The sequence below is a fragment of the Loxodonta africana genome, chromosome 1, assembly GCF_030014295.1.
Source record: "Loxodonta africana isolate mLoxAfr1 chromosome 1, mLoxAfr1.hap2, whole genome shotgun sequence".
Taxonomy (NCBI): Eukaryota; Metazoa; Chordata; class Mammalia; order Proboscidea; family Elephantidae; genus Loxodonta; species Loxodonta africana.
Genome location: NC_087342.1, coordinates 99,250,357 through 99,270,708, shown reverse-complemented (window position 1 = coordinate 99,270,708; position 20,352 = coordinate 99,250,357). Strand labels below are relative to the sequence as shown.

At 43.0% G+C, this 20,352-nt stretch overlaps 1 protein-coding gene across 1 annotated transcript in view; it reads right to left on the bottom strand.

Moving 5' to 3' along the window:
- TBC1D22B (TBC1 domain family member 22B) overlaps positions 1-20,352 on the bottom strand; it is a 74,964-nt gene that overhangs the window by 37,246 nt on the left and 17,366 nt on the right. Inside the window, exons 3-8 of the mRNA XM_010587970.3 lie at positions 13,677-13,984; positions 10,320-10,499; positions 9,716-9,786; positions 7,907-8,035; positions 6,518-6,583; positions 3,014-3,128 (exon numbers count right to left, since the gene is read on the bottom strand). Of these exons, the coding sequence (XP_010586272.1) occupies positions 3,014-3,128; positions 6,518-6,583; positions 7,907-8,035; positions 9,716-9,786; positions 10,320-10,499; positions 13,677-13,984 (869 nt within the window). The remainder of the gene's footprint in view (positions 1-3,013; positions 3,129-6,517; positions 6,584-7,906; positions 8,036-9,715; positions 9,787-10,319; positions 10,500-13,676; positions 13,985-20,352) is intronic.

The following is a 20,352-nucleotide window of genomic DNA, read 5'->3' as shown; positions in this document are numbered from 1 at the left end:
GGATGCCAGCAGAAAGTAAATGAAAACTTGGTATTAAAATAATACCTAATGAGATAATTATATATCCAATCAGACCTGCAGCTTCGAGGATTATTTTTAACCGGCATGATACTGTTACTGAGACTTCATGCCAGCATTTGGCTTCAAATGTAGATTAATGAATGGATTGATACCTTCCTAGGCTTGTGCTTCAGTACTACCTTAGAAAACTACTATTGCAAGAACCTGTTGCCGTCGGCAGTCGATTCCAACCCACGGTGACCCTACAAGACAGAGCAGAACTGCCCCATAGGGTTTCCCAGGCTACAATCTTACAGAAGCAGACTGTCACATCTTTCTCCTGCGAAACTGCTTGTGGGTTTGAACGGCTGACCTTTTGGTTGGCAGCAAAGTGCTTGAATCACTGTGCCACCAGGGCTCCTTTCCTAAACGAAACCCATTGCTGTCAAGTCGATTCCAACTCATAGCGACCCTACAGGACAGAGTAGAATTGCCCCACAGGGTTTCCAAAGCTGGAATCTATGGAAGCAGGCTGCCACATCGGTTAGCAGCCAACCAGTTTAACCGCCGTGCCACTAGGGCTCCTCTATTGCAAGAAGCAACCTCGAAATCTCCATAGATCAGCTGTACTGCTCTCTTAAGAAAAATAACACAGCAGAATTACGCTGCCTCCAAAAGTTGACCTATTAATGTGGGGCTGGGGGGACGAAAAAATCCTCTTACAAAAGCTTAATTTATGATTTTGGAGGCTGAAATTTAACTATTCTTGCCTGCTGCTCAGGATCGCCTGTGGGCACGGACAAGAGCGACCTTTCACCCTCACTCCCAGTGCTACCCTGGTTGCTGCTACTGCACAGGGACCAGGGATTGTGTCATTCATTTGCCTTAACGTCTTTCTTTTATGCCAGGAGCTGTGTTTATTACTTTATAATTTTATTATATTTGCACATAATTCTTAGTTTACTGTTATTTAGGTTTCTCACATTAAATTATGATCAATATCTATAGACCAGCAGGGAATTCTGGATATAATTTAATTGGAAAGAGATTTACATCGCCTTTCTACAGTTTTTCCCCTGAACTTTTCGACACTGAAATTCAGTCCTAAACTATGGTGTTCTTAGATTTCCTTCCAGCCACAGAGATGCTGACAAAAGTTCTGTCAAATACCTACCTTAACTTTGAAGACTGCTATCCCTTTGAGCCCTGTCAGAAAGCTTGAATGGGATGGACCATGTGAGATCTTTCTTACGTTCTCTGTCTTAGTCATCTAGTGCTGCTCTAAGAGAAATACCAAAAGTGGACGGCTTAACAAAGAGAAGTTTATTCTCTCACAGTCCAGTAGGCTAGAAGTCCAAATTCAGGGAACCGGCTCCAGAGGAAGGCTTTCTCTCTCTGTTGGTTCTGGAGGAAGGTCCCTGTGATGTATCAGTCTTCCCTTGGTCTGGGAGCAGCTCAGCGCAGGAACCTCAGGTCCAAGGGACGCACTCTGCTGCCTGTGCTTCTTTCTTGGTGGTATGAGGTCCCCACTCTCTGCCAGCTTCCCTTTCTTTTTATCTCTCGTGAGATAAAAGGTGGTGCAGGCCACACCCCAGGGAAACTCCCTTTACAATGGATCAGGGATGTGGCCTGGTAGGGGTGTTAAAATCCCATCCTAATCCTTTTTAACTTAAAATTACAATTCCACCCTAATCCTCTCTAACATAAAATTACAATCACTAACTCTTGTCTGGAGGGGGGATGGGAGGATAGAGAGAGAGGGAAGCCGGCAAAATTGTCAAGAAAGGAGAGACTGAAAGGGCTGACTCAAGAGGGGGAGAGCAAGTGGGAGTAGGGAGAGAGATGTATGTAAACTTATATGTGACAGACTGATTGGATTTGTAAACGTTCACTTGAAGCTTAATAAAAGTTATTAAAAAAAAAAAAAATTACAATCACAAAATAGAGGACAACCACACAATATGGGGAATCATGGCCCAACCGAATTGATACATACATTTTGGGGGGGACATAATTCAGTCCATGACACCCTCCTTCTCCATGGGGCTCCATTCTCTTCTACTTCTCATTACCCACCCTTCCCCACCATGGCTTCCTCCAAAAGCCACAAACATCCACCACCTCTAAAGAAAGGGGCTCCAGTTCTAGCTCTGCCACTAGGAAGGAGGCAGGGACTCTTATAACCCATCTGTGAGGTGAGGGGGCCAGACAAGAAAATTTCTAAGGTCCCTTTCAACATTCTGATTCCTACGTGAGCTTCTCCTTATCTGACAGAAAAGACAGAACCAAAGCATCAGGTCATGACGGATGGGTTTTCCCGTGAATCCCTAAGCACAAGTGATTAAGGAAACCAAAAAGGAGAAGCAGAGGATCCTCAACTGCTTTTAATTTAGGCTGGCTAGAGGAGGTTTTTTTTTTTTTTTTTTTTGAGGTGGCTGGGATTGAAAGAAAACCTCACTGCCATGGCTGGGTTTTCTAACCACTCTATCCAAAGTGACACTCTCAGTGGGGCAAGAGGTGAAGAAGGAAGAGGAAGAAACCAAGGTCCTGTTGCTCTTCTTGGCCCATTCCATTGCCTCCTACATGAGATGGATCCTGGGGCCACGGCCTTTCCTCCTCTATACGCCCACATTCTGCTTCTAAGATACAGCACGTGACTTGAAGCACGAAAGCCTGACGTAAAACCTCAAATTCCAACTTTCCTGCGTGAGGGCCTGGGTTTGAGACAAGTGCAAAATAATCCTAAAATAACCATCAAAATCTCAGAACATAAATACACCAATTTGGCCATTCTTGTGACACAGCAGGTTTTTTTAGGTGAGAGGTGTGACCATCTCAAAAGATAAATTCCAGGCTGCTGCCGCTGCTTTTAAAACAGATTTAGCTGTGTGTTCCAAAGTCACTGTCTCCTTTTTAGCGAGACATATCCACTGGCTGCACTCTTTGGAAAAACAGACAGATCACAGATAAGAAAGAGCAATAGCTTGTTCAACTTGGTACTCATGCTTCTTACCCACATATTCTGAGAGGAAGACGACAAAGAACGGAGTGACCAGGTCATTAATTCCCTGGACATACCCACTGGCAGGGTGTCGGATGGCCCAAATAAATAAAATTCGTTCGAAGATCTAGAAAAAGAGAAAGAAAAAGACGTGAGGGTTAAATCATGGGGAAACATTCTCCCCACCTTCCATTTATCTACCTCATAATTTATCTTAGGGCTGGTGAAGAATGCTTAGGAAAATTTTAAAATACAGTGGGACAAAGAAGTATATAGATGCAATACGTTTCTAAGACATTAGTTGTTTTCACGCAGGGGTAGATACTTGTTGCCCTTTATCTTTTCAGTATCTGGTCACTCTAATAGGATATTGGGAAAAGGAAAAGAAACAGTGACACAAATAGCTTAGCAAAGGTTTGCTATGGATGCTATTAGTTCAGGCCACCGCACTCTCGTTGTAGATGATGTTTTTCTATGTCCAGGAGTGAGACACTGGAACATCTTAGTTCTGATACCCTTTTCTAAATCGTTTTTGGTCTTTGCGGGATTTAGAAAGGAAATACATTCTCTACTACCCTTCTTCATCTACCACTGAGAAAAAGGAAGGAGATCTAGATCCAAATATAGATTTAGTTCTAACCCAGCTTGACTAGGAAGAAGTGACAGACTGCACATACAGGAAGTCACTTCATATATCAGGATGCAACCCAGATGTTTGCTGAGGACAGGAAGTCAAACAAACTAAATCCTATGGACTCTGACAGCTAGGAATTTTGGAACAGAGATATCAGCCAGGATGCCCATGGGAAAGCCTAGGCTGAGATGAAATGGAAGGCCTTTACGATCCCTTTACAGAGTCCTGCCCTGTCTCAGTCACCTACACTTCCCTCTGCCTTCATTAGGTCCTCTGAGTTTCTCTCCCACCCCTCATCATCTCTCAACCTGATAACACTTGTTCCTAGCTTCACTCTGGGGTGGCCACAACTCCTCAATCAGACACATTCTTAAGACTGTCTTTGACTGGGATGCCTCACATCTCTGTGAACCACACCAGACAGATGGCAGAGGTAATGGTGAATACATACAGGTGGGATAGGATTTTAGAGAGCCTCAGTAGTGGACATGGCCATAGTCATCGACTCAGCAGAGTCCCAGCCAGTCAGTTCTAGCGTCAGATTGAAGAGGCCCTCTCAGAAGCCAAGTGTAAAGGAGGAAAACCTCCCAGGGAGACCAATAAAAAGCAAAGGGCTATATGACTTTGGAGTTGGTTAGCTAGTAATAGGAGAGAAGCAGAAAATCTAGAGACACAATAAAACATATTTTCTGGCTCTCGTGTCATAGATAGCTGAGTCAGCTGCCCAGCTGATTGATAGAGCTGAGTAAACACTTTCACTATCAACACTCCTGCTCTCACCAGCAGTGAGAACAAGGCTCTGCCTCCACTAGACTTTGCCACTTTCTCTGTTGATAAATGACCCCTTTCCCGTTCTTGAAATTGTAGCTCAAGCTAGAACCCACCTTGTTCAGGAAGATCTCAAGGTTTCCCTGTTCCACTCCCTGTGTCCTTGTACCTGTTGTGCCTTGTGCATATCTGTGGTCACCTCATTTGGTTTCTAATCTCTAGTAACATAGCTTTGACTCAATACCTGTATGTCACTGCAGTGGGCATCAGATCAGGAGATGCTGGATGCTGTTAAAAAGTATACTCCTCCAGGTCAGTCCTTCTGAGGACTCATGGGGGCTACTCTCAATCCCTTGTGAAAATACAAATTCTTGATCATTGACTTTAACAATGGCCAAGTGCATGGAAGCTAGCTGTTTAGAATCAGGAGACCTGCAATCATCCTTCTCTAGTAAAGACAGGACAGGGCAGATGGACATATTCACACTGTATGAGTGAAGATGCCAAAGAGATGGAAACTGAAGAGCACCAAGTCTGGTTACTAGGGGAGACCAGTGAATTTTCACAATGAAAGTCAGGATAATCCTGCCTTATAGACAGGCGTGAACGGGATAACCCTGAAGGTTTTTCCTACAACTCTTCTTCTAGTGTGGATAATTCTGACCTAACTGTAGTCAATTCTCAAGTATCTTTCAGGCTTGCAAAGCCAGCCTTTCAGTATTCAATACCACTTTGTTCTCTGTTCCTCAGTTGGCATTTTTACTATCCTTAAGATGACTACAGTCTACTAGATGAAAAAATGATTCAAAAAAACTGGAAAGAATATAGTTCGAGTTTCCTTCTTTGCCTTCAGGTTCCACTACTAGGAAAAGGCTTTTAAGCAAACTTTCCCCACTCCCAAGTTTAGAATACATGCACAAGTAAAAGGTAAGTATCTGCATATCTCCAAGTTAAAGTGAGGAATAAGCAGGACTGAACCACGGGAAACAGAATAGGACTAGCAATGGGATCCTGAATGGGTTTTAAGCTTCCTTTGAGATGAATCTTATAGGTAAAATAATAGTGCTACCCTAAAAATCTTCCAGTGGAGACGTCTATTGAACAGAATTATGAATATAATCCAAAGTTAAATAGAAATCATCTTGGTCATTTTTACCACTGTCGTTCCCTATTATGTGTGGAAACCCTGATGGTGTAGTGGTTAAGTGCTACGGCTACTAACCAAAAAGGTCAGCACTTCAAATCCACCAGGCACTCCTTGGAAGCTCAATGGGGCAGTTCTACTCTGTCCTATAGGGGTCACTATGAGTTGGAATCGACTGGACAACAACGGGTTTTTTGTTTTTTTTTTGGTTCTCTATTATGGATTATGGAGATAATTGAAAGCTCAATTCAAAGAGTGGCCTACCTACAGGAAAGCTGCAAATGAAACCCCTAATCTCGAGGAGTTTAAAGTTATTGTTTGGGTCAAAACACTTTCACAATATAAACAACTAGAAAACAATACCAAACAGAATCAAGGCCCCAGACTCACATTATAGGTGCGCTGTAAGGTTAGGCCTGCATTATCAGGAAGGAGGTAACAGTAAAGGAGGCACTCAAGTTTTCCATGAGGGATGGGAAGGACAGTATTTATAATTTCCTTGCTCTTCCCCTAGTACCTTCACAGCACCTCTGACCTTGACAAAGGTTTGTCACTAAAGAGGAACTAGTCCCACTGAGGCCTTTCACTACTTTGTTATGAAAAGCTTTAACTCCTTAGTTCTCAAAATACCACTACCTACAGCTCGATAAAGTACAGCAAACATAGGAGTAAGAATTCTAAGATGTGGGCTGTAGTCTTCACTCTGCTACCAGATAATCTCAAAACTTGGGGCAAGACTCAATCTCTCTAAGCACTACTCAGCTCCCAGGTTTGCTATTAAGATCAAATGAGAATGCATGAGAAAGTACTCTGATGGGACCAAAGCTCCATAAGTGAATATAAGGTACTATCATGATTAGCCATAAACCTGCCCATGGCTGGAGGGAGGACTACCGCACTCAGCCACACAGAACGGGTACCACAGAGGAAGGGGGGAGAAGGGCCGGGGAATGCTAGGTATTTCCCTCACCTCCTGTACAAGTGGCTGTTGGAACAATGGAATGAGAGGATTCGTCCTTGGAATGTCAATGTGAATCTGAAAAAGAGAAGCAATGTCCAAAAACACAAATGCCAGTTTGTTCTTTTGACAAGTAATTTTAAGAAGTAATTTTCTTAAGAGCTGAGAATCAAGAAAGGAAGAGTTAGAGCACAATTCATCTGTAGAAACAATTGAATGGCACAGAAAAAAATCTAGTTAAACCTACCTGTCCATCTGGAGTGTGTCTCCACGATAGCAATAGCCTATGTCAAAAAGCAATGGGCTTCACAACCTAAGAGAATCAACTGCTTCTTCCTATTGCTCTAGAATCTATGTTTCACTCTGGACTGGCACTTATTTCACAGGTATAGTCAAAATGTGTACCCCTCTTCCAATAGTTCCCAAGAACTAAAAGAGCCCTGTAGCCACAATACTATGCCAGGATAGGGAGAAGGACTTGCTCATGAATCATGATGTCTAAGAAGTGGGGAGGGACCCAGGGGACTTGGCCTTCAGTAACTGCAGCTGAAAGTTCTTACTTCTGTTACCAAAGAAGTCACTATGGTTGGTTTCGGCTTCAGGGGAGAGGCCTTTGGGGATTTCCCAATGTCCAATCTAACAATCCTAAGGACATGTCAACAGCAGCAGAAGCTACTTTAGTTCTTGGGCTGAAAATGACACTCCCCAGTTGTAGACAGCTGCCCACTCCGCAGTCTTTTTCTACCTTCTGTAACCAAGGGACTACTCTCCCTCAACATATGATGTTTCCTGCAGATCTTTCTCAGGCAGTGGGGTACACTCTGAGCAATGACAGGAAGTGCCCCATCGAGGCTGCTGATGGCTACACTCCTGCAGACAGGCAGACTGGGTGCTGAATAGGCACTGCAGCTGCCAAAGAACACAATGATGTCACAGTGCAGAGGGACTGAACCACTGCTGAGTGTACTCATCTTTTGCCTTGTGTCCAATAACCCTCACTCCTCAGAATATGGTCTGTGGACCCGCAGCATCAGCATCACCTAGGAGCTTGTGAGAAGTACGCAGGCCTACTGAATCAGAATCTGCATTTTATCATAATCTCTTAGGTGGGATTTTATCAAGATCCTAGGTGATCTGTATGCATATTAAGTTTTGAGATGCATTGCCAATGACCAGTCCACTCAACCAAAAAAAAAAATTTATATAGGTAGATAGATAAAATTAGAGCTGCTGAATGGAAAGAAAGAAAACAGCAGCGCTGGGGGGGGAAAAAATTCCTAACCAGCATGCTATTGCATGAAGAGTTGGAAAAACCCATACCCTGATAGCATTACCAGGAGATATACCTGAAAATTATCACTATTAAAGAAAGAAAGAAGAGGTAGCAAGTGATGGCTGTACCTGTCTGTAAGTATCCTGGTGATGTTCTTCATTTCGAGAGTCATAATACTGCTCAATGAAGCCAAAATATTCTTCCCGCTTCCGCTGCAGGGTCAGCTTCCTCCTCTCAGTGTTTGCTGGGAGATAGCCCTATAGACAGGACTGCCAGTCAGATGGGGATAGACATTGGTTGGATGAGTCCTTAATTTTTATTTAAGCCTGAGCAGTGGCTTGGAAACGATCAAAGGAACAGCAGACAAGCTGCCAAGGGGACGAGGGTAAATCTTCTTCTGGTTTGGCCACCCAGTTTGCCCTCTCCCCATTCAGTGAGATCCCCATGCGGGCAGATGAAGCCGGGCCGAGTTCCCAGGGCTACTTGCTCCTTTGGCCCCGCACTGCACTTGGAGTGTGTGCGGCTGCTGAGCTTCCAGAGCTGCAGAGTTGGCACAGTACAGCAGTCAGTACAGGTCAGTGGGAGGGACCTGGGCCCGTGTCACGGCCTCTGAGGGCTATGTGTGTGCAGGGCCAGACTCCTGAGAATCATGGGGATCCAGAAACCTCTACAGTGCGTGTTGTGGTGTGCCAAGTAAGTTGGTGCCAGTTACACATTCTTTTCCGCTGAAATGTTCAGAATTTCTAGCTTAGGAAACTGAATGGAACCTCCAACATGGCAGCTACAACACAGAGCCACAGAACTTCTGGGAACAGCCTCCCTCCTGGCCAGAGCTCCAGGCCAGCTTTCATTCTTATCCCTGGTCTAGATTCCATTCTCAGTTCTTTCATCTCCTGTTCCCCTTCCGTTTTCACCAACTCTACTCTGAATAGCATTCAAACTTATTACAAGTGCAAAGGCAATGACTACATGGTTGTAAGACTGAGGCTGTGGGAGGGCAGTCAGGAGAGAGATTCTTTCTCTTGTAGACATTTACGTAATGCATTCTATAGTGAACGCCTGGAAAGCAGGGACTGTAGTTTATTCATTTGTGCATACCCTCACTGCACCTCGCACTGTGCCTGGCAAACAGCAGGCACTTCGACAAATCTTTATCAGATGAACGAATGAATTTTACAGGTTTAGGAAATCCAAGCGTTCCTATTGCCGTGGGTGGCACAGTGCTCCGTACTCAGTGAAATCAGGATGAGCACCGGCTTCCAATGGAGGCCCCTTTATCAACTCCGCACAGTCGCAGAGCTGGTTTCCACTACTCTGGTGATTCACAATGGTCAAGGAGTGAAGCACTGGGAATGTGGGAGCTTGCCCAAAGCAAGCGCTGAGATCACACTGGCTCACTATATTCTTCCTCCTTTCTGTTGAGAAAGTGAGGTCATGACTACAGGAGCAAGCTGTGCTTGTCTACATGTGTGGGAATAAGAATATATTCCCACTCTACATGTGTGGGAATACACTCTCAAGAACATTGCTTTACAACTTGAAAGATTAGATAGGAAACTTGGGCGGCAGTGACTTTATGTCAACGGGGAAAAACAACTCGGAAAAGGAAGGTGAGAATGGCTATACTTGAAGAGTGTAATCAATGTCACTGAATTGTACATGTAGAAATTGCTGAGTTGGCATATGTTCTGCTGTGTATATTCCGAACAACAACAAAAATAAATTATAAAAAACATTTTTAAAAAAGTCTTATAAGCTAAAAACAAAAAAAAAAATGTTGCTTTATGCACAGAATCAGGACCACAACCCCACAGTTCTGTTCATATCCAGCAGGATTAGAAAAGCCTATGGAGAAAGACTAACATGCCCAGACTAACCTCATGAGCAATAAGGGCTGTGTGAGGCTCACACTTCTCTACGGAGTGGGTAGAACTCACCGACAGGAGTCTCCAGGTTACAGGTCGAACCTCCCTGGGAACCCCTGGCCAGCTACACTTTCTCAATTCATCTGCAAACAGACAACAGTCTTATTGGATTAGCAATTTCCATGCATGCCCTAAAACTACCCTCAAGGAGCACTGCCAGATGCCTCCCGTCATTCAAGTAAGACCACCACCACTGCCGCTGCCACCTGCTACTGAGAAGCAAAGGGAAAAAGCCCAAAACAGCAGCTCTGAGCAGCAAAGTGCCAAGGACACAGCTCTGCTGTAGCGATCCAGTCAGCTCAGAGATTAGAGTTAGAGGGGAATTTGAAGACCAGTGGGTGTGGATTTCAGTAAGAATCGCCTGGAAGTAAAGGAGACCAAAGCCAGAATAGTTGCACTATGGTCTACAGGCCACAGAAACCAGTCCCACCTCATTTGGTCCCTAATCTCTAGAAACATACTTCTGACTTAATACCTGCATGTCACTGCAATGGGCATCAGATCAGGAGATGCTGGAAAAGTAAAAGAAGGAAGAATAAAGAGCAATAGCTTCCGAGTCTCTGAGAATTCCAGTCACCAAGAGGTCCTACCTTGCCTGGGGCTCACAGGAACTCACCTAAGTCTGTGTTGTGGCTGGAGAGAAGCTGCCGGAATTTTTCTAGGCGAGTTTTCTCCCGCACAGTCATCGGGGGAGCCCCAGAAGCATTCTGGTCTGAGATCCGGGCAACAAGGGGGATGATGGGTCGGAGTGGGAGTGACTGCTGTTTGTGAAGAGGGTTCCTCAGGCATGTATCACCTGAGACAATTTGGAAGAGAAACATAACAGGCTGTTCGAAGAACACAGATTCCAAGAAACCTTAAACATAACTGTTCAGTATGGTGTCTCCTCTCCCAGAGCTGCCACTGCACAGTGCGCACCGCCTGAAGGTGCCTAGCTGGGGAATCCAGCTCATGCTCCGTCCGTCTGCCCAGAGGAAGGACTGCGTTTTCACCATACATACCAATGCGCCTTGTGTGGTAACAGACACTTCAGATGCTGCAGCAACTATGAGAACTTTCTGGCGACTCCAGAAGAAACTCAAATGTTTTCTTTCTACTCCAGCCTGCAACCTTCCTCTGCGCTAACAGTGAGGTCCGTGGCACTGTGGTCTGAAGCAGTGCTTTCCTTCCCTTTCCACATCACAGAGCACATAACAAATGATGACAATTTAAAGTACACTGCAATGGAAGGAGGTGGCTGCTCTTCAGCAGCCCCAGGCCCCATCCGACTGCCCCAAGGGCCGGGAGGATCAATATCACTGGCACAACTGGAGCCTGTTCTTGGCCCTCCAGTGTGCCCTGCATACCGGTTGAGAAGCTCTGGCCTAAGGCAATCCTGCTTTGGGGTGGTTGCAGTTATTCTGTGTGCCTACATTTCCTGACAAAATGGAAAAAAAAAAAAAAAAAATTTTTTTTTTTTTTTTTACCAGCTTTTAATTCTGCCAGTACTTGACTGAGTTAACAGGAACACAGACTCAAGCTGAACTCTATGTCTGGCTCCATACATGTCTCAACAGATGGTGGGTAAGAGAAATGAGCAATAGAGGACTAACATTTATTGAGAGCTTAGTATGTATAAGGCATTATGCTGGTCACTCACATATGATCTCTCATTTGATCCTTACAACATGTGGTAGGAATTTATTATTGTTTTACAGATGAGGAAGCTGTGGCTCAGAAAGGTTAGGTAATTTGCAAGTAAGAGATAAGATGCCACCTTAGGTATTATGTCTGACAGCAAAACCTTTGTTTATTTTATTGCCCCCTGTTATAGACTGAATTTGTACCCAAGAAAATATGTGTTGTAAATCCTAACTCCTATACCAGTGGTTATAATCCCATTTGGGAATGGGTTTGTTAGGTTTTTGAGGAAGTATTAGTGTAGGCTGTGTCTTAAATCAATCTCTTTTGAGATACAAAAGAGCAGATTAAGCAAGCAAACAGAGGCGGAGGAAGGCAGATGTCATGCAGAGAGAGAGGAAGCTGAAAAGAGAGAAGGACCTTCCCCTAGAGCTGACACAAAGAAAGTCTTCCCCTAGAGCTGGTGCCCTGAATTTGGACTTCTAGCTACCACCTCCAAAACCCCAAACTCACTGCTGTCAAGTTGATCTTGACTCATAGCGACCCTATAGGACAGAGTAGAATTGCTCCATAGGGTTTCCAAGGCTGAAATCTTTATGAGAGCAGCCTGCCACATCTTTCTCCCACAGAGCAGCTGGTGGGTTCAAATTGCCAACCTTTTGGTTAGCAGCCGAGGGCTTTAACCACTATACCACCAGGGCTCCTTTCTAGTTGCCTAAATTGTGAGAAAATAAATTCCTGTGTGTTAAAGCCACCACCACTTGTGCTATTTGTGTTACAGCAGCACTAGATAACTAAGACACCCCTCAACAAAATTCAGTTTTTAATTCATGACTTACATATTTTTTACATATCTGGGTATTAAAAAGTAGTCATCATAACAAGAATTAAACAGTGAATACTAACAAACCAGCACAATGAGGTTTACAGAAACAACTGCCCCAAGGTACCTAGCTGGGAGGTCTAGCGTAACATGGGGCCTAGAAAATACAGACCACACACTGCAAAGCTGAGACAGATGTGTGTCTCTGATATTTACTATTAAGAGGTATTTGCTCATGGGACGGAACCTCCATAAGAGGAATGCTCTGGAAGGCCCTGGCTGCACAAGGGCAGCTCATTAGGAATCATGGAGAGGGTTCCTCCCTCACCCTGGAAACCTCTGGAGACCCTCAATCACGGTGCATAGACACTTTCCACAGCCTGCAGCTGTGGCCACGTGGTCAATCAACAGGGAATGACTGTCTGGACATGGCACTGAAGGTTCAAGCTAGTGCCTGAATCAGCAAAGGAAAGTGACTGCTGAATGATTTTTAAAGGCCTTACAGCCTAATTTCATGACCATATGCTTAGTCTGAAACTATAAAAGGAGAAATCTTCTTACAACATGAGCCAGGATACACTTCAGGGCTCTGATATTTTCTACTTCCTTTTCACCCTTTGGGGCCCTTGTGATGTAGTGGTTAAGAGCTCAGGCTACTAACCAAAAGGTGAACAGTTTGAATTCACCAGCTGCTGCTTGGAAACCCTATAGGGTCATTCTACTCTGTCCTACAGGGTTGCTATGACTTGGAATAGACTTGATAGCAAAGAGTTTGGCTTGGTTTTCGGTTTCACGCTTTACCAGCCTTTTTAGCTTTCACTAGAATGATGGTAACTTCCTTCTCCAGCTCAGAATAACCAACTTCCACAAAACCCCTTAGGGCAACATTAAAACACAACAATGGATGCTAAAAAGGTATACTGAGAGTCTCCAAACGTCTTATAAAACCATCACCACCCCAAGTGGTTATTGAGACCAGTTTCCTAAAAAGAAACAGGCCTGGCATCTCCTCTCACCCCATCCAACCTGATGGGCATGCTTGGCAGTCAGGGCGCCGTGACCCAGTCCCTCAGAAACAGGAAAAAGACAACTTCATGCTAATGGCTGTTCCCAGAGCTAAGGAGGCCCATTAATGGTGCCAAGTGTTTGCGAAATTCAGCCACTAGCAACTTGAAATCCCTTAGTCCATATTCTTAAACCTGACCAGGCTTAACTAAAGCAAGATGAAACAATCAAACCATAAAAGTTTTGGACCCCACCATAGGGAAGAATAGAAAAAGACAAGAATGGCAGGCAACACTTGAGAGTCAGAAGTAAAGTTCCATGTCATAGGGCTAAGCAGCCATCAAGGTTGGAGGGGGCCAGCAGAGCTTATGATCAGTTAGGCTCATTGATGTTGTACTTCTGGGTTGAGCTTACTTATTTATCATCCAATGGAAGATCTGCGTGAGTTCCTAAAGAAAAATCTTTTTTATTTAAAACGCTCTCTGTTGGGACGGCTGTGGCTATGGAGGGGCAGGATGGACTTACTGGAATTTCTGGCCAGCTGGGCATCACTGCTGGATTTGATGACCTTGTAGTTGGCAGCAACATCGGATGTTGTTGACTGGGACCGTTCTGGTTTCACCCTCAGCTTGCTGTGGTTTTCCAGGACCTGGGCTGCAGTTGCCAAAGCAACTTTTGAGTTCAAAGTTTGGAAAGAAGGTGAGGAAAAGTCCTCTTCCTCATCATCGCCAATGTCCCAAGCATCACTGGTATTCCGGGCAAATTCATGAAAACTGGAAGCCTTCTTACTCTTCAGAGGAACTGTGTTGACTTTTGACCGTTCTTTGATGAAACTTTGAGAGAGAAGACACCATTACCAAGGGATAGATAGTCTGATGTATCTGACCATCTTCATTTGCTTAGTATAATATTAATAATATTACAAACTACCCCAAATGTAATCAACCTTCTGCAAATAAAAAACACCCCTATCCATTCCTCATCAAATGCATCTAAACCCGCCGTACTTTGTAGCAGACATAGCAATGTTTACCAAATAATTCATGTGCTTATCTATATATCCCAGCCCTTCTGCTAGGCAAGGCCATATGACTACTTCCGGTCAACAGGTTGAGAAGAGAAGTGAGGCTATCACTTCCAGGCTGAAATATAAAAGAGTAAGTTTGTGGGTTCTGTATAAGCACTCTTCTGCTGTGGTGACTGGAGAGCTTTCAGATGGTGGAGCCCTCAACCTGGGTCACTGAATGACTACACGGAGCCTTTCCTCTACCCCCTGCCTAATCCCATTTTGTATGTGTAATATGAGCAAGAAATAAACCACTGTTGGGTTAATTCACTGAGATTTCAGGGTTAATTTGTTATGGCAACATAACCTAGCCTAACCCTAGAACAGGAGATAATTTTTAGTCCATATATACATAGCATTAAATATTGAATAAAAAAGTTGTTCTTTTTTTTTTATTCTGTTAAAGTCCTTCTGCTAGCCTTGAGGAGAAAGTCTCAGTATGGTGCTACTCTGTCTATAAGGCTGTTTTTTAACAAAGGGAGGGCAGCCTCAGGATCAACACATTTGCAAGCAACAGAATCTGGCTTAGAATTTAGTAAGACTGTTGTTTTTCACTGTGTTGATTTTTAAGGTTACTTTTGATTTATGGCAAGTGATAATGGTTTTCCATTTATAGAATAGTTAATTTTTTAAAATAAATCTGAGTACATAAAATGAGCTTATTTTTTAAAAAAAATGTATTTACTAAATATTAGTATAGAATATAACAAAAAAAAAATTATGAAGGTGGCACATCACTAAAGCTTGGGGAACACAAGATTAACCCAATGAGGAAAAAGAATCCTAAGAATCATGTAGACCATTCCTAATTTCCTGAACTTTTTCTCCACCTCCCCTGGGGACCCTTATTCTGGTTCTAGGGGACTATCTGATTAAGACATTTCTAACTCAGTCTTATCTGGCATCCCTCTCACTCAAACAGGGAAGCAGAAGTTATAGCCTTATGTAAGCTTACAGTACTTGGGGACTAGAATACAATGGGGGTAAAAATACCACTGAAATGTCTCATTGTTCACCTTCTATTCCCCAAACCCCCACAAGGCAAGGCAACTCTAAAGTAGAAATAAGGCTCTGTCAGGAGAAAAAGCTGATATTGCCCCATCTTCAAGAGATGTTTCTATCCTTTCGGTAGAGGTGCCTGGCTTGCTAATCTGTCTCATCTCCCTAGATAAGTCCAACATTTATTCTGAAAGATAGTTATTATTAACAGCATTAAATACAGTCTGATAACTCAGACAGCTCATCATTTTGTCCCTATCATTAACACCAAAAAAGGGGTAAGATATTACCATGGTATTATTTTCAATACTAGTCTCACAGAGAGTAAAGGAAAATAGATCTCACAAAATACAAAAGAGGCTACAAGACATAACAGTTCACATGTGATGGAAGTAAGGTAAAATTTTTCACCAATTAAATTAGCAAAGATTTAAAAAGTTATACTCTTCAGTGCTGACCAGGGTGTAGTGAGGCTAGCTTTCTTACACTGCAGGTCGGGGTGTATGTTGTAAAACCGTTCTAGAAAACAAGCTGGCAATGTATACCTAATGAGCCTTAAAATGGTTCATAATCTCTGACCATAAGAAAATAATCAGAGATGCAGACAAAGATTATCTAAGACAGCTTATACCAGTGTTACTTATTTTGGTTAAAAATTGTAAACAACATAAACACCTACAAATTAGAATTCATCAAATAAGTTATAGTTCCAACACGAAATGAAATGTTATTAAAAATCATGTGTTGGAAAGTTATCTATTAACAAGAGAAATGATCTCAACAGAGTGAAAATAGGACCCAAAATTATACATTTCATATGACCTCTTTTATTAAAAAAAAAAAGTATATGCATAGAAAAGACCAGGAAGAAAACACATCAAAGTGTTGTCATTAGTTGCCATGGAGTCAACTCCAACTAACGGCGACACCACGTGTGCAGAATAGAACCGCTCCACAAGGTTTTCAAGGCTATGATCTTTTGGAAGTAGATTGCCAGGCCCACCTGTGGAATTGTAGGTGATGTTTAATTTCATTTTTATACTTTCCTAAATTATTCAGGTTTTCTACAATAAGCATATTACTTATATTAATCAGTGGAAAAGGTTGCTTTTAAGGTGTTTTATTGGCTTTCACTGATCTCCAGAGAAAGAGTACTCATAAGCCTACTAAATGAACAATCAGAAATGAACCAGAGCCCAAGCCGAATAAAATAAAACAGGCAACACAGTGCAAATATCTACATATGTCAAAAATCCACTCATTGGATAGAAGGTAAATTACTCTTCTGCAGACACACCAATGCTGTGTGTTCTGCACTCATTCACTGTGACCATTTTCTCCCATACAAAAGGGAACCCGGGATCCACCACCTGCAGTACACACCTCAGAGGGGTTGCTGTAAAGAATAGGCAGATGTATAAGAAAGATTTGTCATCTATAAAAAACTACGTAGGAGTGTTTATTATTATTGTTTTCTTCCCTGGAGGGAGGCCACGAGTATATGAGGATTGTAAATGATAAATCTACTTTGGATCCCAAGGTTAACTACTGGTTTCTTTCTAGTTGATGTTTCCTAAATACACTCTTGATGTTTTGGGAATTCTTCAAGTAAGCCATCAAATCAAGACGCTAAATTTTAACTCGGGCCAAACGGTTGACCGATGCTGAGAGTCTAACAGGTGAAGCATTCGCACACCCTGGACTGGACAGAATCACTATAGCAAGAGAAGGGCCAGGCTGACTGTCAGGTTCCAAGAGCTGCTGAGCCTCCTGTACAGACGAAGAAGGTAAATCAGCTGAGTGATAGCGCCATGAGCGTTCGCTACATTTCTTTATACCTTTTCATGATTTAAAATATTTTATTCTATTTTTGAAGGAGATGAAGATTCATTATAATTGAAGTAGATTAAGAATTAGAATTTACTCAGATGAAGACTACTGCCAAATAGAAATCAGAAGGATACACATTCCAACACAATGAAGAGGAAAGAAGGGAGGAAAGGCCATTGTTTCCTATGACAGAAAGACATGTGACTCAAGGCAGACCATTTGGAGGCTGCCAGAAATTATTTTAGGGATATTTGCTCCACAAACTCTAAAACTCAACAAACCAATTAAAAAAGTCAGATCTGCCTTTTTAAAGAAAAGAGGCCTGCAAGGAGGAAGGGGTTGGTATCACCTAGAAAATGGTGGGAGTCTGAGGACAAAACAAGGTTGGTGAGAAACACCCCTGAGAATGAGAGGAGAGCGGAGTGTGAAGAGGCACTTTGCGTCACCACTGAAAGAAGGCAAAACAGTCTGTAGTCCAGGGACAATGCTATGAAGACTTATGGCTTTGAAGCTTTTCAATGTTTATCAATTTTGTTGCCTCCAGAGGAGATACGTAAGTTCACACATACATACATAAATAATAGTTAAAATTTATTGGCTACTTACTAGGTACCAGGCCCTGTGCAAGCTTTTATATATATCCATTTTCTCATTTAATGCTCATTAATAAGGTAGGTACTATTATTATTCTCATGTATAGATAAGGAAACAGGATTACTGAGGCTGGGTCACACAGAGCAGGCAATGGAGTCTGGGCTCAAATCCAGGTCTACTTGACCCCAGAGTCTGAATGCACTAACTACTATACCTAGAAAAACTGGCTAAAAAGAAGAGGGCCAAGGCCGAGAAAGATCTGCAGCTTGGGAAGGGGAATTGCCAAGCAAACTGAGTTATACAACATCACGGCTATAACTTTTCTATGTGTACATGCCGATAGCTCCAACTTTTTCACCTTGTAGGAAAAATTTCCTGTCTACTCAGAATGAGCAATGTGTCCATTCTGAGAAGCCACAACTAGAGATCCCTGGAGAAGCAACATCTCTCCTCTCTTTTGACCCCAGTGGTGCAAATGGTTAAAGCTTGGCTGTAAACCGAAAGGTTGGTGGTTCAAATCCACCCAGAGGTGTCTTAGGAAAAAGGCCTGGCAATCTGCTTCTGCAAAACCAGTCACTAAAAACCCTATGGAACACAATTCTGCTCTGAGGCACATGGGGTCACCCCGGGTCGGAAATGACTCAATAACAACTGGAAAGAAAAAAAAAAAGCCTCAGCAAAAAGTTAATTCAGGTATTCTAGCCACAAGTGCCTTCGCTTTATAGGCTGCCCCATTTTAACATGGTCCCAACTAATCTGTATCTAACCCAAGGTACAACAACGCCACAGTATGGCTGGAAGTTTAACCAAGATTACTGAAACAGAATTATATCAGAGTTACAGCCAACTGGCTTCTGACAGGCATCTTCACCATACTCCCTTAAAATTATATGCCAAATTACAGTCGAGAAAGCACTTTCACAACCACTCTGTGATGCCAGTCTTTTCTCTGTTTTATAATGAGGAAACTAAGGCTCAGTGAGGTTAAGTAATTTGCCCAAGGCTATGCTGCTAGGAAGTGTCAAAGAAAAAGAAATTCAAGAAGCTCTGGTGACACTAAAAATTCTCAAAAACACAATAAATGGCATGTTGAGAGCAACTTGGTTGTTTGGGGAACAGTAACTTGTTAAATGGTAAAACAAACACCTATGGATATTCTGAAAAAGAGTAGCCACAGGTTATACTGGTTAGGAACACAAAAGATAAAAACCAAAAAAAAAAAAAAAAAAAAACCAAACCCACTGCCGCTGAGTCGATTCCGATTCATATGGACTCTATAGGACAGAGAACTGCTCCACACAGTTTTCAAGGAGTGCCTGGTGGATTCGAACTGTCAACCTTTTGGTTAGCAGTCGTAGCTCTTAACCACTATGCCACCAGGGTTTCCACAAAAGATTAATCAGTCTACAATTTGATGATGTTGTTGTTAGGTGTGTGGAGTCAATTCCAACTCATAGCAACTGCATGTGACAGAGTAGAACTGCCCCATAGGGTTTCCTAGGCTCTAAATTTTTTTTTTTTAATAATTTTTATTGTGCTTTAAGTGAAAGATTACAAATCAAGTCAGTCTCTCACACAGAAACCCATATACACACCTTGCTACACACTCCCAATTACTCTCCCCCTAATGAGACAGCCTGCTCTCTTCCTCCACTCTCTCTTTTTGTGTCCTTTTCGCCAGCTTCTAATCCCCTCCACCCTCTCATCTCCCCTCCAGGCAGGAAATGCCAACATAGTCTCAAGTGTCCACCTGATCCAAGAAGCTCACTCCTCACCAGCATCCCTCTCCAACCCATTGTCCAGTCCAATGCATGTCTGAAGAGTTGGCTTCAGGAATGGTTCCTGTCCTGGGGCAACAGAAGGTTTGGGGGCCATGATCACCGGGGTCCTTCTAGTCTCAGTCAGACCATTAAGTCTGGTCTTATGAGAGTTTGGGGTCTGCATCCCACTGCTCTCCTGCTCCCTCAGGGGTTCTCTGATGTGTTTCCTGTCAGAGTAGTCATCGGTTGTAGCCAGGCACCATCTAGTTCTTCTGGTCTCAGGATGAAGTAGTCGCTGGTTCATGTGGCCCTTTCTGTCTCTTGGGCTCTTAACTGCCTCGTGTCCTTGGTGTTCTTCATTCTCCTTCAATCCAGGTGGGTTGAGACCAATTGATGTATCTTAGATGGCTGCTTGCTAGAGTTTAAGGCCCCAGATGCCACTCTTCAAAGTGGGATGCAGAATGTTTTCTTAACGGATTTTATTATGTCAATTGACTTAGACGTCCCCTGAAACCATGGTCCCCAGACCCCTGCCATGCTGGCCTTCGAAGCATTCAGGTTATTCAGGAAACTTCTTTGCTTTTGGTTTAGTCCAATTGTGCTGGCCTTCCCTGTATTGTGTGCTGTCTTTCCCTTCACCTAAAGTAGTTCTTATCTACTAATTTGTGAATCCCTCTCTCCCACCGTCCCTCCCTCTCCCCTCTCGTGACCACAAAAGAATGTTTTCTTCTCAGTTTAAACTATTTCTCAAGTTCTTATAATAGTGGTCTTATACAATATTTGTCTTTTTGCAACTGACTAATTTCACTCAGCATAATGCCTTCCAGATTCCTCCATGTTATGAAATGTTTCACAGATTCCTCACTGTTCTTTATCGATGCGTACTATTCCATTGTGTGAATATACCATAATTTATTTATCCATTCATCCGTTGATGGGCACCTTGGTTGCT